Raw genomic sequence first — 21,961 nt, 5'->3', positions numbered from 1 at the left:
GCAGCTTTCAAACATGGATATAGAAAAACCATCGACTCTCTAAGTTCTAAGTTTGACAGCAAACTTGCTTACAAAGTAACCAAAACTTCAGTTGTTGTGATATGTCAAAAAAAATATTACAAAACACAAAATCATATACAATTGTTTATTTGTCATGATTGAAATTCATGGGTACAACTCTTCATTTCATAATGTTTCATTGTTAAAATAATATCTCATGAAAAAGTATAAAAACTAACAGATAACAAATGATTACAGTCAGCCATTTTTTTTATAATCGAAGATAGCCCTTTTTACAAAATGGAAAAAGGAAAAGATGCGTACTTGTATTCGAAAAAATATTTACGCTTTTTCCAGTTAACCTAGACACACTCTTGTGATATAATGTCAAAATCCTAAAAAAGTGTAAATACATTTTAAACTGAAAATTCAAAACTGAAAAATCCTTTTAGCAACATGTTACTATATGACTAGAAAAAAATGATAGAATTTATTTCTGATGTCAATTATCATTAACTTTTTGTTGTTGTTATCATCTAAATATATCTAGCTTAAATTCAATGCAAAATATCTAGATCGTAAATAAGAGAACAATTATTGCCAATTTTTTTTAAACTGTGAAAATTAACAGAAATAAAAGAAATAATTTTATGACACTATTGTATGCAGGATTTTTTTTCAATATTTTGAGAATTGTTTTTGTATTTAATAACTTTAAGCCCATTTATTTGTCAATAAAAATGATATGTTGTTGAATGACAAAGTACTAATAATATGTGCTTCTTATACAATAAAATAAGTGTTTTTCAATGACAATGTGCTAATAAAATGTGCTAATTAAATGTGTAATTCATATAATAAAAATTTAATGATAGTCCTACTTTTTGTCTGTCTTATATTAAAATGTTTAGGTATGTTTAAATGCAATCTTAGGCTCTTAAAATGCTTAAACCCCAGGAGCTTCAGGGGGGCTTTGCCTCCCTCGGCCCTCTTAACCCCCGGCGGAAAAGTGGCAACAATTTCACAACCCAGAGGGAACCCTGGAAATTTAATCTGAAGTACTTTAAGGAGATATTTTGTTCAAAAAGATCCCATCACCGAAAATCTAGGCTACTATCATATATAGTTATGAGATTCATTCAAAACGTGATTTATCTTCATAATTGTTTTTTTCCTGTTACCGTTGATAAAAAAAACAACAATAAAATTACTTAATAAAAAGAAAAGTTGGTTACTCGGCATTGATAAAACATTGAATTTATCATTATAACAACCACTGGGGTTCCTCTCGATTTTTTTTACCCTATATATATCATAAAGAACCCTGTGTGATAACAACAGATTGATTTATTGTCAGGGCTGCAATCCAAAACAATTATTCACAAGCCTTCTTTATAAAAATACATGCATATCCATGAATTTAATATTTTGTAAAATCTAAGCAGTATATATTTTTGCTTTGATAAAGTTTATAACAAATAACTCAGAAAAAATAATACACAAAATTAAATTTACAAATCTGAAGAGTATTTATATGACAGCACTTATATTAATCATCAATGGGACTGTTGCAAACACGTTTCCATGGCAACCACTCTTATCACAACACTGTTTCCATGGCAAATACATTTACATATAGTAAACTTCAGGGGTGCGTTGCTTAAACAATTACAAAAAGCGTGTCATTGCTGCTTAAGCACTCTCTTATTGTCCTACAGAACGCAGTTTCTGCCTTTGCAAAAAGCCAACATTGTTAAAATAACAGGCGTTATTGAAATTGTCAGTTATTATTTACACTGTTATTTTTTTGTAATTGAAAATATTTATTTTTGAAACCTTTGCCATGGCAACTATTTGGTAGAGTCCCGTTGTTCTAAGGTCAGGTAGTTGTTCAGAATTTCTGTTATTTTGTCTCTTAATTGCCATGGTTACTATTATTGGAAATTGTTTGCCATGGAGACTATTTTCATAGATTCCTTATTCGTCGAATTTCAGGAAGAGTTTGTGAATTTCTGATCCTCTGACACTGTTTCTATGGTAACTTGTTTGTGGACACTGTTTACACGGGGACTATTTCGTTGACTCCTGTTGTTCAAAGATGGGGTAGTTATTTAGAATGTCCTCCCAGGTTCGTCGTTGCTGGGAGAGGTCTCGAACAATCTCGGCTAGCTCAGATAGCTGTAAAATATAATGAATATAGTATGTTAGGTTTAAATCTCACAGGAATAGGTCAAATAAAAATATGTTAATGGATGATTGGTTGTTCCTAGATTGGTGGACCATATGGCCCACATGTAAAGATGAAACGTCCAGGAATTAGAGAATATACCCAAGATTAAAGAGCAATACTTGCTGATTGGCTGATCCAAGATTGGAGGATTGTTTTACAACCTTTGAAAGATGATACGACCAAGAATGAAGACAATGGGCAAATAATTCGGAACTTTGTTAAAGTAAACAACGTTGTCAACATCACCATCGTTAACTTTCAAATATTTACTGCTCTGGACGTTTTATGGATACACTTGTGATCTGCAGTGTTCCTAACAAGATTTGAGACAACTATTTCAGCTGTGCTTGAATTATTTGAATATATTACAAAATCATCAAATATGTCACTTTTAAAAGTTAACAACGATGTCGTTTTACACGTTAACTTTAACAAAATTCTAAACAAACAGCCCAACATGGCCATGATTAAAAGGCGATACTTCACAATACATTGAAGACAAATAACATTGAATGCAAATTTATAAAAACCTCTGCAGTTTATTTTCCTGTCCGTTAATGCACCATAAAATAAACCTTACCTTAACATTCAACCCAATAATAAAATTACAAAAAAATTAAAATGTTACATACTGGAGCCCTGATCTGTTTCATAGTGTCTCGTTCTCTAAGCGTTGCTGTGTGTGGGTCCTTCAGCGTGTCAAAGTCCACAGTAATGCCGTATGGGATGGCGATTGCGTCCGTCCGCGCATATCGGCGTCCTATTGACCCACTAGAGCTGTCCACTTTATGTGAGATGTCGTGCTTCAGGAGGTCCTTGGCTACAATGGTGAATGGATGTTTAATTAAAAACATCTTATTTCAGGTTTTTGGAGAATCATAATGGAAAATTGTTACATTGAACCAAACAAACTTACAGAAAGAAATTCATATGAACCTATAACCAAAAGAAGTATCATCAATAGAGAGTAATCAATGAAAATCTGTTTAACCATTTTAAATACCAGAATATTACTTAAAAGGTATTTCAGAAAGCAATTACTTTTATGCGAATTCTCTGACACAAGTCCCAAAATACTCTCAATTCACACAACAGAAGAACTTTTCTAATTGGATTGCTATTGTTATCAAGACTTATATGGTTTCAAAATGGACGTTTTTCTTTCCACAGATTGGTCATGAAACTAGCCCTAGTTTTCTTGAAGTTCATGAACTTGGTACATGTAACCGGTGACATGCAGAAATGGGTCTTCTAGTAAATATGCCTTAAGCAAACAATATGACATTGTAAGTTTCTTGTTAATGAAAATTGAACTGCAGTTCCAATGGTAAGGTGTGTTTTAAAGTAATTCATACTTATAAGGTAATTATCATTTCCTTTATGTCTTAAAAAATAATCTGATATACCGGTACTGAAAACTAATAATTCAAAATTTATGAGAGGGCCACAATTATTAAATTAGTTTGACATTTCTCAACCCACATTTTTCGATGTGGAAAGGTAGGAAGGTAGGTTTTTGCCTTTTTACCTTCTTATTCCATAATGAAAACCCTAAAAGAACCCACACCTTTATGACTATCTAAACAACATACGGTACTAAAAACAAGTCGGTCGGTAACACCAAACAATCTTTTTAATAATTGTGGCCTTAGACACATTTTGTTTGTAACGCTCATGTTTATTCACAGCGTTAATTCATACTTACACAGCTGTGAAACAAAAGGCAGAAGATCAGCGTTGTTTGAGAGCGGTAGCACTGAACACTTGTAGGGGGCAATTATGGGTGGCAGTGACAAGTACTGAAACAGACAACAAATCATGCAATTATTAACTTAGGCTTCATTCTAACAGCTTAGGTTTGTCAAATGATCTCATTTTCCAATATTCAAAGCAGTGGTTTCACTTTATTTAAGGGCGGCAGCACAACTTTTGTTATCTATAATGTACTGTTCAATTTACTATTTCTTAGCTTAACATTTTGTGTACGCTATATCTTTTGTTAAAAAAATTATTTTGTTATTTTATTTTAACAAAGGCAAACCATTCTTCTATCATCCTTATTTGCTACTAAAAGCAGGAATACAAAGACTGCTCCTTACCGATCGTTGTTCATCTCCTTCTCGAATCTTGAAGTTGTGCTCGAAAAGCGAGTACATGACTCTCCCAATACCGAACGAGGGCTCTATCACAGACGGGTTAAACTCTTCAACTGTAAAAGAGAAAGGTTGTACTTACTCATATCATGGTTTGTATTTAGCTTTCATATAACTCTAATGAACATTGTCAGTCTAATAAGCATAGGTGTTTGCAAATTCACCCCGAAGAAAAGCTTTCCAGGTTCGATTCCAAGCCTAAAGCTTATGAGTTTGGTTTGTGGTCACCTTCCAGTACTACGCTATCCCCATCAGCATAATGCAACTAATTCATTAAACATATATAAGCATTACAGTAACTGAACATCAGGTGATAATTGGATCACTTTGAATGAACAACCCCATTATTATGACACTAATGCTTGCAACCAAATTTTTTAACAAGCATTTTTATATAAATTAGAGAATTTGAGCAAAGCCGAAAAGCATCTTAGAAGTGCAGCACTTAGTACATATAAATCCAACTGGTACACAATATACTGAAATTGAACATATGACTACAACCCGCACATATAAACATACCTTTTACATAGTTTTCTTAGCACCGTACTACAATACGATATGCTAATATCAACAAAATTTGCTTTCTTAAATCGTAGAGAGTTAAAATATATGACATAAATATATTAATATTTAAAAATAGAAAGCTTGTCCACTAACTTTAAGAACAACCCATGTACAACTCGTAAATATCAATATAACTTGTACATATAAATACTCACCATGCACTTTCTTCTCAAATCTAGACACTGTGATCATGTCTTTCTTCAAAGTGTATTTCTGGTCCTTCACAGTTATCTCTGCTTCCCTGAAAGACAATGAAAAATAATTCAATCAAATCTCACATATGAACAAGTTTTGATTGGTCATAACATTCTCGAATAAAGAAGAAAAAACATAACGTATCGGGGTTTTGCTCTAGATTAAATATTTTTCGATAAACTTGTAGAAAAACTAATGCAACAGAAAAATCTTGGTTTTGAGTTGGCTTAATGTTATATTTAGAATTCATAGTATCACTTGTAAGACATACACATACAAGTAATCTGAATTCCATAGGAATATCTTGATATTTTTGTTACTGGTAAGACATATAAGTATTCTAAATTCCATAGTAATATCTTGATATTTTTATTACTGGTAAGACATGCTAGTATTCTAAATTCCATAGTAATATCTTGATATTTTTGTTACTGGTAAGACATATAAGTATTCTAAATTCCATAGTAATATCTTGATATTTTTGTTACTGGTAAGACATATAAGTATTCTAAATTCCATAGTAATATCTTGATATTTTTGTTACTGGTAAGACATGCGAGTATTCTAAATTCCATAGGAATATCTTGATATTTTTGTTACTGGTAAGACATGCGAGTATTCTAAATTCCATAGTAATATCTTGATATTTTTGTTACTGGTAAGACATGCGAGTATTCTAAATTCCATAGTAATATTTTGATATTTTTGTTACTGGTAAGACATGCGAGTATTCTAAATTCCATAGGAATATCTTGATATTTTTGTTACTGGTAAGACATGCGAGTATTCTAAATTCCATAGGAATATCTTGATATTTTTGTTACTGGTAAGACATGCTAGTATTCTAAATTCCATAGTAATATCTTGATATTTTTGTCACTGGTAAGACATGCTAGTATTCTAAATTCCATAGTAATATTTTGATATTTTTGTTACTGGTAAGACATGCAAGTATTCTAAATTCCATAGCAATATCTTGATATTTTTGTTACTGGTAAGACATACAAGTATACTAATTTCCATAAAAGAATCTTGATATTTTTGTCATTTAAGGCCACATTTAAAGATTTTGCAGTGCTGCTGTTGACACCATCATTTAGATAATACAGTTTTTTTTCTCTTAAAATCAGAAATGAACCTATATGCAAACAATGGACCAGCAAATCAACTGGTAAAGACTGAATGGCTGTGAAAGTGGTCTTGTGGTATATGTGTCAACCTTTCACCAAAGAGATTGTGGGTTCGATCCCCACAAAAGGTACTTTCTCATGACCTCTTAAAAATTGACACCAGGACAGGTAACTACTCAGGAAATCATCTCAAGCATGATTCTATAAGCTATTCACTTTTGCCACAATCGCACAAAGGAAAAGAGTATGTATACTAGCTAAGGGCTTAAGGCAGTCAGCATCATTATTTTACTACAACAACTGGACATAAACAAACAAAAAACTCGCCCCTTTTTTGTGCACTATGTGATCCAACCCATCAACTTGTAGATGTCCATAGAATTAAGGCAGTCAGTTACAGTACTTATGTGCAACGCAACAATAGAACTTCTACATAACTATACACGGACACTTACCTTTTCCTGAAGTTAACGATCCAATGCTTCATTTCTTGACCTAGAAAATGCAACAATAGAACTTCTACAGAACTATACTCCGACACTAACCCTTTTCCTGAAGTTAACGATCCAATGCTTCATTTCTTGATCTAGAAAATGCAACAATAGAACTTCTACAGAACTTTACTCCGACACTAACCCTTTTCCTGAAGTTAACAATCCAATGCTTCATTTCTTGATCTAGAAAATGCAACAATAGAACTTCTACATAACTATACACCGACAATTACCCTTTTCCTGAAGTTAACGATCCAATGCTTCATTTCTTGATCTAGAAAATGCAACAATAGAACTTCTACATAACTATACACCGACACTAACCCTTTTCCTGAAGTTAACAATCCAATGCTTCATTTCTTGATCTAGAAAATGCAACAATAGAATTCTACATAACTAATCACAAACTCTAACCCTTTTCCTGAAGTAAACAATCCAATGCTTCATTTCTTGATCTAGAAAATGCAACAATAGAATTCTACATAACTAATCACAAACTCTAACCCTTTTCCTGAAGTAAACGATCCAATGCTTCATTTCTTGATCTAGAAAATGCAACAATAGAATTCTACATAACTAATCACAAACTCTAACCCTTTTCCTGAAGTAAACCATCCAATGCTTCATTTCTTGATCTAGAAAATGCAACAATAGAATTCTACATAACTAATCACAAACTCTAACCCTTTTCCTGAAGTAAACGATCCAATGCTTCATTTCTTGATCTAGAAAATGCAACAATAGAATTCTACATAACTAATCACAAACTCTTACCCTTTTCCTGAAGTAAACGATCCAATGCTTCATCTCCTGAACTAGATAATGCAACAATAGAACTTCTACATAACTATACACCGACACTTACTCTTTACCTGAAGTTAACGATCCAATGCCTCATCTCCTGATCTAAAGAAGTTAGATAGACAGTTACAATCAGGGATGCCAACGCAAATTTGTAAAAAAAGAGGAGACATGTACTAAAAAGGAGTATCCCAATCACACTACATACGACAAATTGTTTTTTTTGTATAGATCAGAATAAAAGGCAACAATTTTAATTTTTAGGTTTTGAGACCAAAAAAGTGGAAATCAGCTGAAAAGAGGTAAATTGGCATCCCTGTTAACAATACCTACAATTCTACTTCTTCATTCAACTTCTTTTTTCACGCACACACTCACCCATTTTCCTGCAGTGAACGATCCAATGTGTCAACTCCTTCGGACTCGAGAGTAGTAAGGTAGTCAGTGACGACCTTGGCATCTTTCTTGAACACCTTGCCGATGACACCTTTGTTCACCTTACATTCCACAACCTGGATCATCTTGTGCTTTGGAGTTAAGGAGCATAGAAGTCATATGAATGAGTTTTGTTTGTTGTAACCCAAGCCAGATAAATTTTCTCTGGGCACACCCATAGCATCCCCCCCACCCGAACCCAAAACCACTCTCGCACAATATATCATGCCAATGAGAGGGACTTCATAGACTTAGCATATGTTTTTTTCTTCACAATTCCTGTATAGCATATAAAGTTTAAAACTAACATACATTCTTAACTATTGTAGACTTTTTGCACTAGCCAATAAACATTCTTTGTCAACTGAACTGTAAAATCAATTCACCAGAGAGCTACCGGTATTCCATTTAAATATAAAACCAAACCATTTTGGTCAAGAACAAGTATAAAAATCTCTCTTGAGGATAAAGTCCAACTTGACAACATTCCTGAGATGTCTGGTATGTTTAAATGGAAAAGCTCTGAATGAAATCACTGAAGCATTTAAGTATTTAATTGAATATCTGACCAAGGTCACTTCCCAGAAGTCAGACATTTTAAAATCTCAATATATAAAGAAAGATCGCTAACGAAAATATAATTCAAATGGGCCTTAATTAAACACTTCTTTATATCTTGAATCACTGCCAATGCAGATTAAAGAGAAATAGCAATGATGAAAAAATTAGACAGTGGACAAAGCAAAAATGGCAAATTTTGACCAATTCAAGGGCCATAATCCTGAAGAGCCTGGCTGGTTATAGAACTTTGCCAAGAATATATACCAACAAACATTTATAGTAGCAAGTTTGGTGAAATTCGGATAAAAACTGTTCAAGTTTGAGAGTAGACAAAGCTAAAATGGCCAATTTTGATAAATTCAGGGGGCCATAACTCTGGAGTGCCTAAAGCGATTAGGCTGGTTATCGAACTTGACCTAGATATTTCACCAACAAACACTTTCATGAAGTTTGGTGGAAATTGGATGAGAAATGTTCAAGTTAGAGAGCGGACAAAGCTAAAATGGACAATTTTGACAAATTCAGGGGGCCATAACTCTGGAGTGCCTAAAGCGATTTGGCTGGTTATTGAACTTGACCGAGATATTTCACCAACAAACACTTTCATCACGTTTGGTGGAAATTGGATGAAAAATGATCAAGTTAGAGAGCGGACAAAGCTAAAATGGCCAATTTTGACAAATTCAGGGGGCCATAACTCTGGAGTGCCTAAAGCGATTTGGCTGGTTATCAAACTTGACCTAGATATTTCACCAACAAACACTTTCATGAAGTTTGGTGGAAATTGGATGAGAAATGTTCAAGTTAGAGAGCGGACAACATTGTGGAGCCGCCCGCCCGCCGCCCGCCCGCCATGGGTGTTCCCATAATACGGCCATCGTAAGATGGGCGTATAAAAATAGGACACAAACTCTGGTGAAACCCAAAAGTCAATGAAAGGATATAGGTTCTGCTAATTTTCTCTCGGCGACCAGTTTCATCCCCGTAGCCTTCTGATGACAGAGGAGATCGTAACACGACCTGTCAGCACAACCTACACACTCTATCCAACCCTATTGAAAAGAAGAAATAATACTTGATTATCATAGGCCTGAAAGACAACACAGTACCTATACAGGTAGTTTCATTGTCCTCTATATAGTATACAACTAAATGCGCCAAGTTTCATTGCTGTAGCCACAAAGAAACAACACCACCTCTTTTTTTCTTCCAATAAAACCAGATATTAAAGGGGCTGTACACCATATGATGAAACAGCGAAAAAACCCAGAAAATTGTCAAAAACTAACATAAACTTGGTATCAATGTGTACAATGCATTGAAACTTACTAACTGAAGTACCACATAGTTTACAATTAATTTATTTATTGCAGTTTTTTCTTATTTTTCCATTAAAAATGATTACTAGGTATGTCTACCTAGTAGAATTAATTCCTTATGCGTGATTGGCTAGTGGATATTATCACATGATATTACCGTGTTAGGTATATAACTTAAATATTCCAACTGCTTAGGGTAAGCCTTCGTAGCACAGTGGATACAACACTGGACTGCAATTTTGGCGACACCGGTTCGAAGCCGGTCTCCAAGTCGATTTTATTTTTTACATGTTGGTATGTTTTTTTACAATTATGATATCAAAGAGTTAAACATTTTATTAAATAATTGTCCTGAGATTCGTTACAGAAAAAAACTTTTTTTTGGTGCCAATCTGGTGTACAGTCCCTTTAAGCTAAAATCAAATGCAAAAATAAAACTTTTAACAGAATTTAAAACAAGAGCGACACACAAATCTTGTTTATTTTTGTGAAAAAAGGAGCATTTCTCATTAATTGATTACGCCAGAGTTATACGCCTTGCAATACATGCATATATTATTTCTGGCAACATGTTTACAAAGCTTCATTCGAATATATTGAACAGTTCTTTAAGTTTTTGCATTTCGATGCTGATGAGACCAAAGCTATTGGAATTCCATTTTTATTCTTCAAAAAACCCCAGACAAGCTTCAATTTTAAAAATGTTCTGTCAAAAATATTAATTAAAGGCTAATCAAATGTGCACTTACATAAGAAGTTTTCATCTCGGCATCCCAACAGTCACAGGCGTAGTGAGCCATCTCATTAGCGAGATGTTGTCGGAACCGGAACTTGTTGTTATCAATACCAACTTTCATCAGGAACATGTAGATACGTCCCATGAAGTAGGCCAGCGACTCGTTGGCTATAGTGCCCTGTGGTAGATCAAATAAGAAACATAAAAAATAAAACAATTTGTACTAATGTAATGCTTAGGGTCTTCCTTCAAACAAGCAATATTTTTAACAATCTGTCCATGACTTGAAATGAGTATTGTGATATCAATTCAAAGGTTTGAAATGGTCATATGATGGTTAAATAATACTCAATTTTTCTTGTACAAAAACCTCATGAATTTAAGTAAACAAGGGTATCAGTGGAAATGGCAATATTTAATCTGAACAAGGAGATATGGATTGGACACAAAAGAGATCTGACCTTTGACACTAACCAGGCTATCTGTCATGTGACATTTTCAAAGCGGCCTTGACCTTAAAGGCAAATGCATGCGTATGGAACATATGATAGGCTGTATAAATAAACATCTCACATCTTTCACAGCGTCCCCGAGAGATTTCACATCTGGTGCCTTGCCCTCCATCTGTTTACACGCCGACAGCAAGGTCACTTTGAGGTCACGAACATTCTCGAACTTGTAAAATGTTTCCTTCTCTTTCGGATCCATAAAATACTCTATCTCAGCCATTGCGAACTCTCTGAAATAACGAGAGCAGGTTTTATTAACCCATTTTAACCAAATAATAAATGTTTTGTCTTTAATTCTACGCTTTGGCAGTGATATCAAATAAGAACTGGCTGCAAGCCAAAATGGATGGTTTAAGTGGCAATTGTTTCAAATCTGGAAAATAATTGAATTTTGAGAAGAAAAAGTAGTAGCTGGTCTATTACTTTACTATGATGGAAAATTAACATGACACGCATATTCTTCTTATGGTCTTCTAACCTCATACCAAGTTTCATTTACCTACATGTAGATTGCTGACTTCTTTTCAGTTATTGCAAGATCCAGATAAAAAGAGTGATTTAGGCGTTTTTACTATTTTCGTTGCCACAAACATACAATACACCAAGTTCATTAACCTAGCTAGCTTATTTCTACAGTATTTGCAGCGTCCAGTTTTTCCAGACGGACAAAGAAACGCACTGAAAAAGGGTAAACCAAAAATCCCCTATGGTGAAACTGCTAGGGGACTAAAAACATATACAGAAATGTTTCAATATATTCACATTAAACATTGTCAATATAAAACATGGCATTTAAAATATTAAGCAAATATTAAGCTATATTTACCTGACACGTATAAGCCCAGATCTTGGTGAGATCTCGTTTCTGAATGCCGCCCCTATCTGCGCTCCTCCAAATGGCAGCTTGCCCCCGTTGAACTCCAGTAGACGCTTGAAGTTGACAAATATACCCTGAGCTGTTTCTGGACGGAGATACCTAAAATTGTACAAAAGCATATCCAATCAACCAATTTGAAAGTTTTTATCAATATAAGCAAAAAAATAGGAAGTGTCACCTGACACGAGCACCAGTCATTTTTTAAATTACAGTCAGAATGACCTTGACCTTTGAAATAAAATGAATAGGGGTCATCTTTCAAGCATATCCAATGTGCATACCAAGTTTGATGACTCTACAAATTTAGATAAACTTATACTAAAATCAAAAGAAATGTTTTAAAGAAGCAGACTGAAATAGAAAATAACAATTTTTTTAGTGTAGTTCTTTAACTGAATATGAATCTTTAATACTTGAATAGATTGAACTAAAGCCTTGATCTTCTAAAAAGATTTATGGACATCATCATCTCCTTTTAAAAGTTTGAACACTGACACCCAAAGCAGGGTTCGACACTAACGGTAGTCCGGTAGTCCGAGACTACCAGATTTTAGGTCGGACTACAAGACATTTTAAGTCAATAGTCCGTCGGACTACTAGAAGAAAGTAAATATCACATCAGATAATTGAGCATAAAATCTTTATTACGCTTAAACTAGCGTAAAACGTGATGTCAAGAAGCTGATTATCACCGGTAAACATTCATCGTAAAGCTTGCCGAAGATGGCCGAGCAGTTCCGGACAACGTGGACTGTTTTCGTACTCTATGGTGTGTTTTAATCGTCAGACATGTGCACCTCTGCCAATGTCAGCGAGGTAGATTTGGGACCAAGTGGCAGAATTTCTAAATCCCTTGCATTTTCAGTCAAAAACAATGAAAGATACGATGTAGACAAACACTTGACGGTTGTTACTATTTTTAGATTTTCTGAAAATACTTCATGGTTATTATGGTTTAGGGTATTGCCAAATGTCGGTGTATATATATATATATATATTAAGCAAACAGAAGGAACATTATGCCTGGCGTATGAAATCTATTAAACTGGCTTTTAGAAGAGCAGCTGATAAATTAATCATATTGCCAAAACAGGTATAATGCAGTGTAAGTGCAGACAACGACAGAATTGTGTGCGTTAATTTTCGCGCCAAAATGTCGTAACATTTTATACATTGAAGCTAGGGCCAATAACAATTGACACCACGCCGATAGCGATAAGGCTACACCTACAGTGTCACATGACATCTTAATTGGGGACCTCCGACAAATACCCAGAAGCAGACCATGATAATACAAAAGTTATCAATGAGAATCAGATAAAAATTAAATGCATGCGACATGGTAAAACATAGCAATAAAAGCAAGTATAACATTAAATAAGTTCATTATTATTAATTGTATGCAATGTATAATTCAGGTAGAAAAATGTCTAGACTTTAAAATAATTTATTTGTAAATAACATCGGATTATGTTACAGTACAATAACAGTCTTTATTTTAAAACTCAAATAAAGGGAAACAAAACATGTATTAATTTCCTATCCGAAAATCAACAAAAAAGATGTTTGTATAGATCCATTGTCAAAACTCAATGGATTTCGCTGTTTTTCTTCCTTTCTCGATTCAGAATCACCTGTTTTATACAAGTGTAATGCATTATTATCATTGTTGATATAACTACCTTATTGTTTTTCTCAATGAATAAATTTTCGTATTAAATGAAATGCAAAACTGTTCTAACAATCAGCATAGAAATTTTGAAACGACCATAGTCATTATAAATGCAAAGGTTTTTACTTTGATTTGCGTCGTTTAAAAATATGATTTTGTTTTATCTATACGTATATACTTTTTGTGACCTTAAGCTATATATCAGATATTTAATTAAATTTAATAAAAAATGTAACTCACATAAACTGAGGTGTTTTTTTCACTAATATGTCAAACAAACTTACAAGCAAATGTATATGCTTCGGATTTAAAACCTTTCGCACAATAAGGAGACAAATTTCAAAATCAAACTACTAGTAAATCGCAAGATATCAATATTGTACACTAATTCTCATAATAATATTTCTTATTTTAAGGCTATTAAAACGGAAATATACGTATATTATGTACGTTTACATTAAGACATTTTGAGAATTGAATTAGTCTACTAAACAGTCCCTTGTTATCAATTATAATTTTAGCAGCATCAAGGGAAAATGTTAGTATTTCGGATTTCTTAAACTGTCTTTACTATCACTCAATTATGAGACATAATTTGTGTTAAATATATATAACAGCGTAAACTGTTAATATGTGAGGATTGTCGGAGGTCATGGCGGATAGCAATGGCAACTGATGAGCCCTGCCTAATCTGGACGCTGATTGGTCAGTCGGGTATTGATCAGCTAGTTTGACTGACAGGCAGCGTCATGTTAATTGTTATCTTACTCCCATATAAAAAAAAATTAATACCACTTTTGGAATTTATTTCATCATGTTTTTAAGCATTATATGATATGTCGTTAACAAAGAATACTGAATAGTAGGATGCCAATAATCAAATATTGCTTATTAGTAGGATGTCTGTCATTTGTGCCATAACTTAGTAACGATCTCAGTCGATGTGTTTTAGTGTCAAGTGATTTATTGCAATATTTTCCTGAAAGTGACAGATTATGGTGTATTTAAGCATGGTTTTTAGATTTTTAATCTGAGGTATTTTAGCATGGTTTTTAGCATTTTTTAGGTTTTAGAATTAAATTTAAAAACCAAATATTGTTTTGAAGAATGTGGAAATTTTAAGATTGAGACAGATAAAAATCATGACCAATCAAAGGGTTATATACTGACAATGTTCTAAGAAGGCTTAGTCTCACAAAACACTGAAGGAATCCGTTGCAGGCTTGCATTTTTTTGGACTACCAGAATTTTTGCTGGACTACCCAGATTTCGGATCCAGTAGTCCGAGGGACTACCTTGTGAAAAATGTTAGTGTCTAACCCTGCAAAGCAAGAAGCCCTTAGACTATAGAAGCCAATGCTTTTCAGATTTTCTCAGATCTCTGGGCCTATTTCAAGAAGGTTGTAAATATATTATACACTGTATACCTACCCTTTGACAGTTCCTGTAGGCCCGATAGCTGTGGAGAACATAAGGTTAAACTCGAGGGGATCAGATATGTCGTTCCCGGTAACAGGAGACTTTATGCTGAACCTCTTCAATGTTTCCCCCATCTCATCTTTGCTCATATTGTCAACCTATGTTGAGGAAGTGAAGAATATCTATTATGTTTAAGATGATAATGTATAATAACTTAATTTTACAATTGGTCCACCATAATTTATAAATTGCTGTTTTCTTACCCTCATATATCAATTTTCCTTTTAAAAAATAGTCTTCTTTAAGATCAGGGTTTGCTTAGAATTATTGCTTAAGAGCTACAGTAAAGGTGATAAACATGGCGCCAGGCAAATGTAAAGATTGCTGCCTCATTATTTCTTATTCCTATTTTCCAAATTTCCTAACTTTGGTCAGGTATTAACCACCCTATTCTTAAGAAACTTTGTTCCTATTAAGAAGATGATTAGGAAAATTTTGTAGATAATAAATCATGATTATGACAAATATATTTCCTTTGTTTTCTTTCCTTAATATCCTTTTTTGTCACGGCTATTCCAGTAAATCATATATCCCCTGGGGGAAGGAATTATTTTTTTAGTATATGGATGGATGTCTTTTTTTGCTAATTTGGACAACGTAAGGGTAAATATGCTTCTGTAGGGGGGTGGTATCATTTTAAAAAGCCTCCCCTCGTGCGGGTTATACATGTACCTTTAAATGGAATAACCTTCAGTAGGTTTTGTACATGTATTCTAGGATTTTAGCTAAACAGTTACAGGACGGTGATGCATCATAACCGTTTTGAGTAGCACCATTCTGCTCTCATGGAGACTAGCATATGCATCCTTCATTGAATTAAATGCATAAGATAATCCAATATTTCTTTTGTTTTGATTAAAACTCAAAATATGATTATAAATTCATAAAAGTTTGACATATTTGGCAGTTGAGACCTAATATTATTTCAATTAAGCACAATTCTTAAAACTGTCTGTTAAATTCAAATGTTTCTACACAACCCAACACATTCGGCCCTTCTAACCCCTAGCATTCTGTCCCTTTTCTGCAGCACCCTGTCCTTAAAACCTGGCGAAAATCAAAATGTTTTCCACTGTGATATTTAAAATATCTTTCCTTTTTATATTTTTTTTTTCAAAATTGTTCTTTTAAACCTTGAATATGCCCTCCAAACTTTTTACCAACGTGCCAGCAAAATATATACACTTTTTTAACAGCATTAACTACATTCACTCACTGTAGGAAGAATGGACCTAATTTCTGCCTTGATATCTTCAGTCACTTTCTTATCGGACAACATCTTCTCAAATGTGTCTGAAATAAAATGACCAAAATAAATAATGGAAGAGTAAGTTTATTATTATTATTATTATTATTATTTATTGAAGCATAATTGTGATGAAGGTTATAGAATCATTTGAATCACGCTTGAAGACGTACCTCGTATCTTTCATAGAAACAAGTACTAGAGTCTTTTTTGAGACACCAAGAAACAGTAGCTTTAGTGGGGCTCAAACCCGCAACCTCTTGGTTGAGGGGGGACACCTATACCACCTACATTGTATACCACTTGACTTCCTCACATTTTTCAACAATACAATGTTCCAAAAGACAAAAAATATGATAATTTAATTGAAAGTTGAATGTCATGAGCCAATATACAGGCAACAGCAGCAGAACCACAATTAAATGTTTAACCGTGAAAGTGGTCTAGTGGTAAAGGTGTCTGCCTCAAAGCCAAAAGGTTGTGAATTCGATACCAACAGGGATTCCTTTTTCAAGGCATCTCATCAAAGACACTATTACAGGTTTCTACCAAAGACATAGACCTGAAAGTGGCTTTTAATCAAACTTAAATAAATAAGTATTAAGTAATAATGATTTTGATCGACAACAGCAAACAGAATGGAGTGAGAATTCCAGAAATCAACGAGAGGTGATCCAAAACCCTGTGAACCCAAATGCTCACTTGGCATGCATATATGGTTTAGTCAGACATATTTGTAGATGTTACTGAAAACAATTATTGATATAACTGATATGAATATCTTTCATAAATTTCTGAAGTTTCAGTATTGTGCGAGTAAAAATCTTTTGTATAGATATTTTTTATGTAAAACTAAACAAGGTAAAACAAAACACTCCTAAAATGAAAGCGTTATACATTATTGAATAACTCACTCTCTATGAGATGGTCGGCCCGGAAACACTCCCCGTTCTTCAAGTCCTTAACCATGTAATCTTGGAATCTTTCAACATGTCCAGAGGCCCTGCAATGCAAAATTGAAAGTGATGTCAAATTTGTCAGCCTCAGCCAGCATTTTTCTCTGGTTGCAGTTTAAAGCTTTTATCCTTAATGCGGCGCAGTATTTATATAATAAATTAATTATATACTCCTTAATTGTAGAAAGACTTTTTCAAACTCTAACATTATTTTCTGTCCACAGCATAGGATCAAAGCCTCATGCGGTAATACAAAATAGATGAAAACGGAAACTTAGATTTTAAGAAGAAAACTAACAATGGTTCAAATTTGGACTAGCAAACTTGTAAAATATTTGAGTGACTTTGCTTAAGCTTACAAAGTTCCACAAGTGGATATTTATCTACTCAGATTGAACAAAGAGCACTTGATTGTTACTCGTAGCTGGTAATGAATGCGAGTGCACAGGTAACTGATACTAGACATGACTTTATGGTTCTGCTTTGGTGTTGGCTGATTGTAGCCCAGAAATGGGTGTTAAACCTTTCCAACTTTGCAGCTTGTGTAACATAGTCTTGATTTATTTTTACAGCAGACCTAGCCTACATTTTTACTCAAGAATATTGTGATGCTTGGTAATTTTGACACAATGATGAAGTTTTCATACATGTGACCAAGGCTTCTCTGAGTTACAGATGTAACTCATATGTTTAACATTTCAGAAAATGTTTATTTGCAATTTCATGATGCCACAAATATTATTGAAAATTAAAACATCACTAAATTAAACCTATTGTCTGTGCTTCAATCGTTTTCTGACTAAATATTAAAAAAAATTAAGCCATCATCATATTAAAGTGGCAAAAGTTAATCTATCACCATAATAATTATTTAGAACCCCTACGCCATTTTCCATCGAAAAACAACCTTGGATGTAATTTTGAATATCAATTTAAACTAACTGTAGTGTTTTAACTTGTATTTTGTATAACAAATTTTAAATTGATTGCCAGTAAAGTGGATTATTGCATCAATAATTAAGATTCCAAAGAGTAAAGTCATTAAGTTTAAATGCTTAATTGAAATTACTATGCAAACTACTTGCAACATATTGAATGTAAAAATCTCTGATATTGTAAACTGTCCATATACATACATGTGCATCCGAGATTTGTTTTCCATGGAAAATGGCCATGGTGATCAGAATGCATATTAATGAGGTAAAAATTAACCTTTCACAAAATGAAACCATTCTACAGTTACTGTACATACTTGAGGACGGTTTCTGGTGTCAACACAGCAGTATCAACTTCCAGCAGATTTTCTTCGAGAACGAAGAAATTTCTCCATGCTTGTAGAAGGTTTGCCTTAACAGCGCAGCCCATTGGACCAAAGTCATAGAGACCATTGATGCCTGCAAATTTAGATACACTGAATGATTTTTATACATGTAACAAAGTTGGTAATTTAAATAATTTCTCCATGTATATAACAAATTGCCTTCACAGTGCAGCCTATTGACCTGGTCATAGAGACTATTGATTATGATACCTAGGAAACACTTGCTTGAAGATTTTAGTTCTTCATGGCATTACTTCTGGGTTGTATATTTACTTTATTTTTCCTGCAAGCCAATTACATAATAACACAAATCCATACCATGCTCCTTACTCTTAAAGTCTTTCTCCTAAATCTTAAAGGGACTGTACACCAAATTTTGCACCAAAAAAGTTTTTATTCTGTAAGGAATCTCAGGACAATTATCTAATAGAATGTCTTACGCTTTGATATCATAATTGTAAAAAAATATATACCAAAATGTATTTTTTTTTTGTCAGAGCCCAAGTTCAGTCCAGCGTCGTATCCACTGAGCTACGACGGCTTACTCTAATTGGCGGGTGACATAATTAAGCTTTACACCTACCTCGGTAATATCTCGTGATAACACCGACTTGCCAATCACCCAGTAATCTTTTTTAATGGAAAAATAAGAAATAACTGCTAAACTTAAATAAATTGTAAACTATGTGGTACTTCAGTCAGTAAGTTTCAATGCATTGTACACATCGATGCCAAGTTTATGTCAGTTTTCGACAATTTTCATCTCTTTTTTTTCGCTATTTTATCATACGGAGTACCGCCCCTTTAATCCCTCATGCCATGTCTTGGGACCTAGAGATAACAGGCCAAGAAGTGTTACGACTAAAGACTGAAGGCTGTGATGGAAATATTACTTTTGGATGAACAACCCAGATTCTTACACTTGTGCTTAGCATGAAATTTTTAAGGAGCCCTGCTATATAAAATCCATATTTTGACCTGTCCCAAAAGCATTTTACCAGTGCAGGGCTTGCCAACTTGTGCTTGCTTTGAGTACTGTAATAGGAATTGAAACAATTGTCTATACCTCCATAGATTGCAAATGACTGGTCATAGAAGAACTTCTGTTTCAACAGATCCTCCATCTTGGCTCGGTCAAAATTATCCTTTGGAGACAGCTCAAACTCCTGCAAAATACATATATAAATAAATTCTGACTTATAGCAACAACACATCACAGGCTCATGTGAGCTTTTGAACTGACTAAATAAAGTGTTACAGTTAAAACGATTAATTACTGATATTTGAATGTTCTTAATATGTATCTAGTGTTCTGTATTTAATGTTTAGCTTAAGTAATATGATACTCCCGCCTCTAGAGTTTAGTTATACTGCAAGGCACATAGTTGTCTTGCTGTGTTCTTGGTGTACATATGGAGATAAAAAAATAGAATACAAAATTTAGTTCTAAACACCAAACATTAAATCAGCTAGAAGATCACAAGATTTCAGGATCACTTTTTAAGCTGTTTTTTATTCATTTCAAAGTACACAAAAACAGAGTTGCAGGTTGAGAATTTCATTTTTTTAATTATAAAGGTCACTATAAACTTGATCTTTGACCTCAAAAAAGAGGTCATCAATTGAGAATGACCAAATTTGCTAGCCAAATTTGAAAACTCCTTACCAAGTTGTTCAAACAAGATTAATTTGAAACCAAAGTTTGATGCAGACTCCACACAAAGCAATCTCTATGTTTCAGCCATGATTCGCAGGCAACACAAAATCACATTTATCTTCATCTCGGATGAAAATGATACAAATCTCTAAAATATATATATAAATACTTTTGACTCTTCTGCTTTCACCCCTCTTATTTGAAGAACATGAAAATACCTTATCAGTAAGAGCGTGTTTTCGCTTCTTTAGCTCAGCTACTGCCCTCTGCAAGTCGATATCCGGCGCTTTTTCATCCTTGAGCTTGCGTACAAGATCACCCTGGAGCAATTTTTTTAAATTAACTTGATTGATTTAAATGTTCTTTTTTCTTGAATAAAATAGTAAATGGGGAGTAGTACACCCATAATTCAGTCCAAATAATTGTATGGGGGAGAATAGTTTTATGTTTTTTTATTATAATATATGGCAAATCCTTCCCCTTTAAATACTTGTCAGGGACTAGAAGAACGCTGTTCTTGAGCGTCTTTTATTATAGACTAGCCTGTAATTCTACTACAATGATATGCATGAGTGGTTAGCGTATCAGATTCAGACTCTACATATCTAATTCTAATAGGGTTTTTGGTTGGAGCTTCATTGATCATAGTATGGTTATCCATCTGGAATGGTCGATTGTTCCAAAATACAGGTACATATCATATTTTTAAAGCGTAGTCTGTGAATGTAATGATGTTATAATTTACAGATTTGTATATTATGCACCAGTCAATTGTAACCACAGTCCCCCTAGATCCGGTGAATAGCGGGGCCATTGACTTTTGGTCAGCCAAGCCCCAGTAAAATCCCCACCCAGCGACAACAAACTGCTGGTAAAATCACCGCCTAATGCCACCTAACCCAGGAACCCTAGGTAAGGCCCATCCGCGCTATATTTGGCGTGAAGACAAAACCACTCCATGGAAGGTGAAAACATGGCCCATTTCTCAGGCTATCCCTGGTTTCGCCCCGGAACCTGGGGAGGGGGAGGGGAGCCGTGGTTACAATTGACTGGTGCATAACATACAGACACTTTAAAATCTAATATTTACATGTGATTAAGAACAATTAACTATTTTACATGTTCCTTATTGGGATGCAAAACAAAACTACCCTTTATAATTCATTGAACTCATCAAATTGAGGAAACTATTATACCTGTTCTTTAACAGACTGACGATATGGAGTCAAAAGTTCCTCAACAGCTGGATCCATGATTTCACCCCGAATTGAAAACGTCTGCCTCTTCGTTCCAAAGCCTGGAATGGTTTTCTTGACAACAACTGAGGTGGAAATTAATCTTGCAAATTTAAAACTTTCGTTGCAATAATATGATAACTGTTTTGCCAGCTGTATGCAGACTAATTGCATCAGTTTTGACATCTGCCACGGCTGCCGGTGTTTATGATCTAATTTGAAAGGAAACAGGAAATGAAATGTTGTATTCGAGTTTGACTTCGTCTAAATGATAAATCTGAAAGCTCATGTTTTCTGCAGTTTCTGAATGTTTTGACTTAGGTAGATCAGATTTCAGATAAACAAATATGAAATATTTCTACCAAAAAGCAATTATTGAAACAAACAA

General features: G+C 34.0%; 1 protein-coding gene across 1 annotated transcript; it reads right to left on the bottom strand.

The window, feature by feature from the left end:
- Nucleotides 1-509: 509 nt before the first annotated feature.
- LOC128230543 (glycine--tRNA ligase-like) lies at nt 510-21,786 on the bottom strand. The gene is made up of 17 exons (XM_052942902.1): nt 21,535-21,786; nt 20,557-20,658; nt 19,748-19,847; nt 18,613-18,754; nt 17,319-17,407; nt 16,375-16,451; nt 15,111-15,256; nt 11,957-12,106; nt 11,195-11,360; nt 10,635-10,799; nt 9,511-9,618; nt 7,949-8,094; nt 5,106-5,191; nt 4,330-4,439; nt 3,936-4,029; nt 2,863-3,050; nt 510-2,178 (listed from the first exon to the last, which is right to left on the bottom strand). The coding sequence occupies exons 1-17, from the start codon at nt 21,757-21,759 to the stop codon at nt 2,071-2,073; spliced, it is 2,202 nt and encodes a 733-aa protein (XP_052798862.1). The 5' UTR covers nt 21,760-21,786; the 3' UTR covers nt 510-2,070.
- Between the last annotated feature and the right edge of the window lie 175 nt (nt 21,787-21,961).

Source organism: Mya arenaria, chromosome 1, assembly GCF_026914265.1.
Source record: "Mya arenaria isolate MELC-2E11 chromosome 1, ASM2691426v1".
Lineage (NCBI taxonomy): Eukaryota > Metazoa > Mollusca > Bivalvia > Myida > Myidae > Mya > Mya arenaria.
Note: the sequence above shows the minus strand (reverse complement) of the source record. Positions and strands in the feature narration are given on the sequence as shown.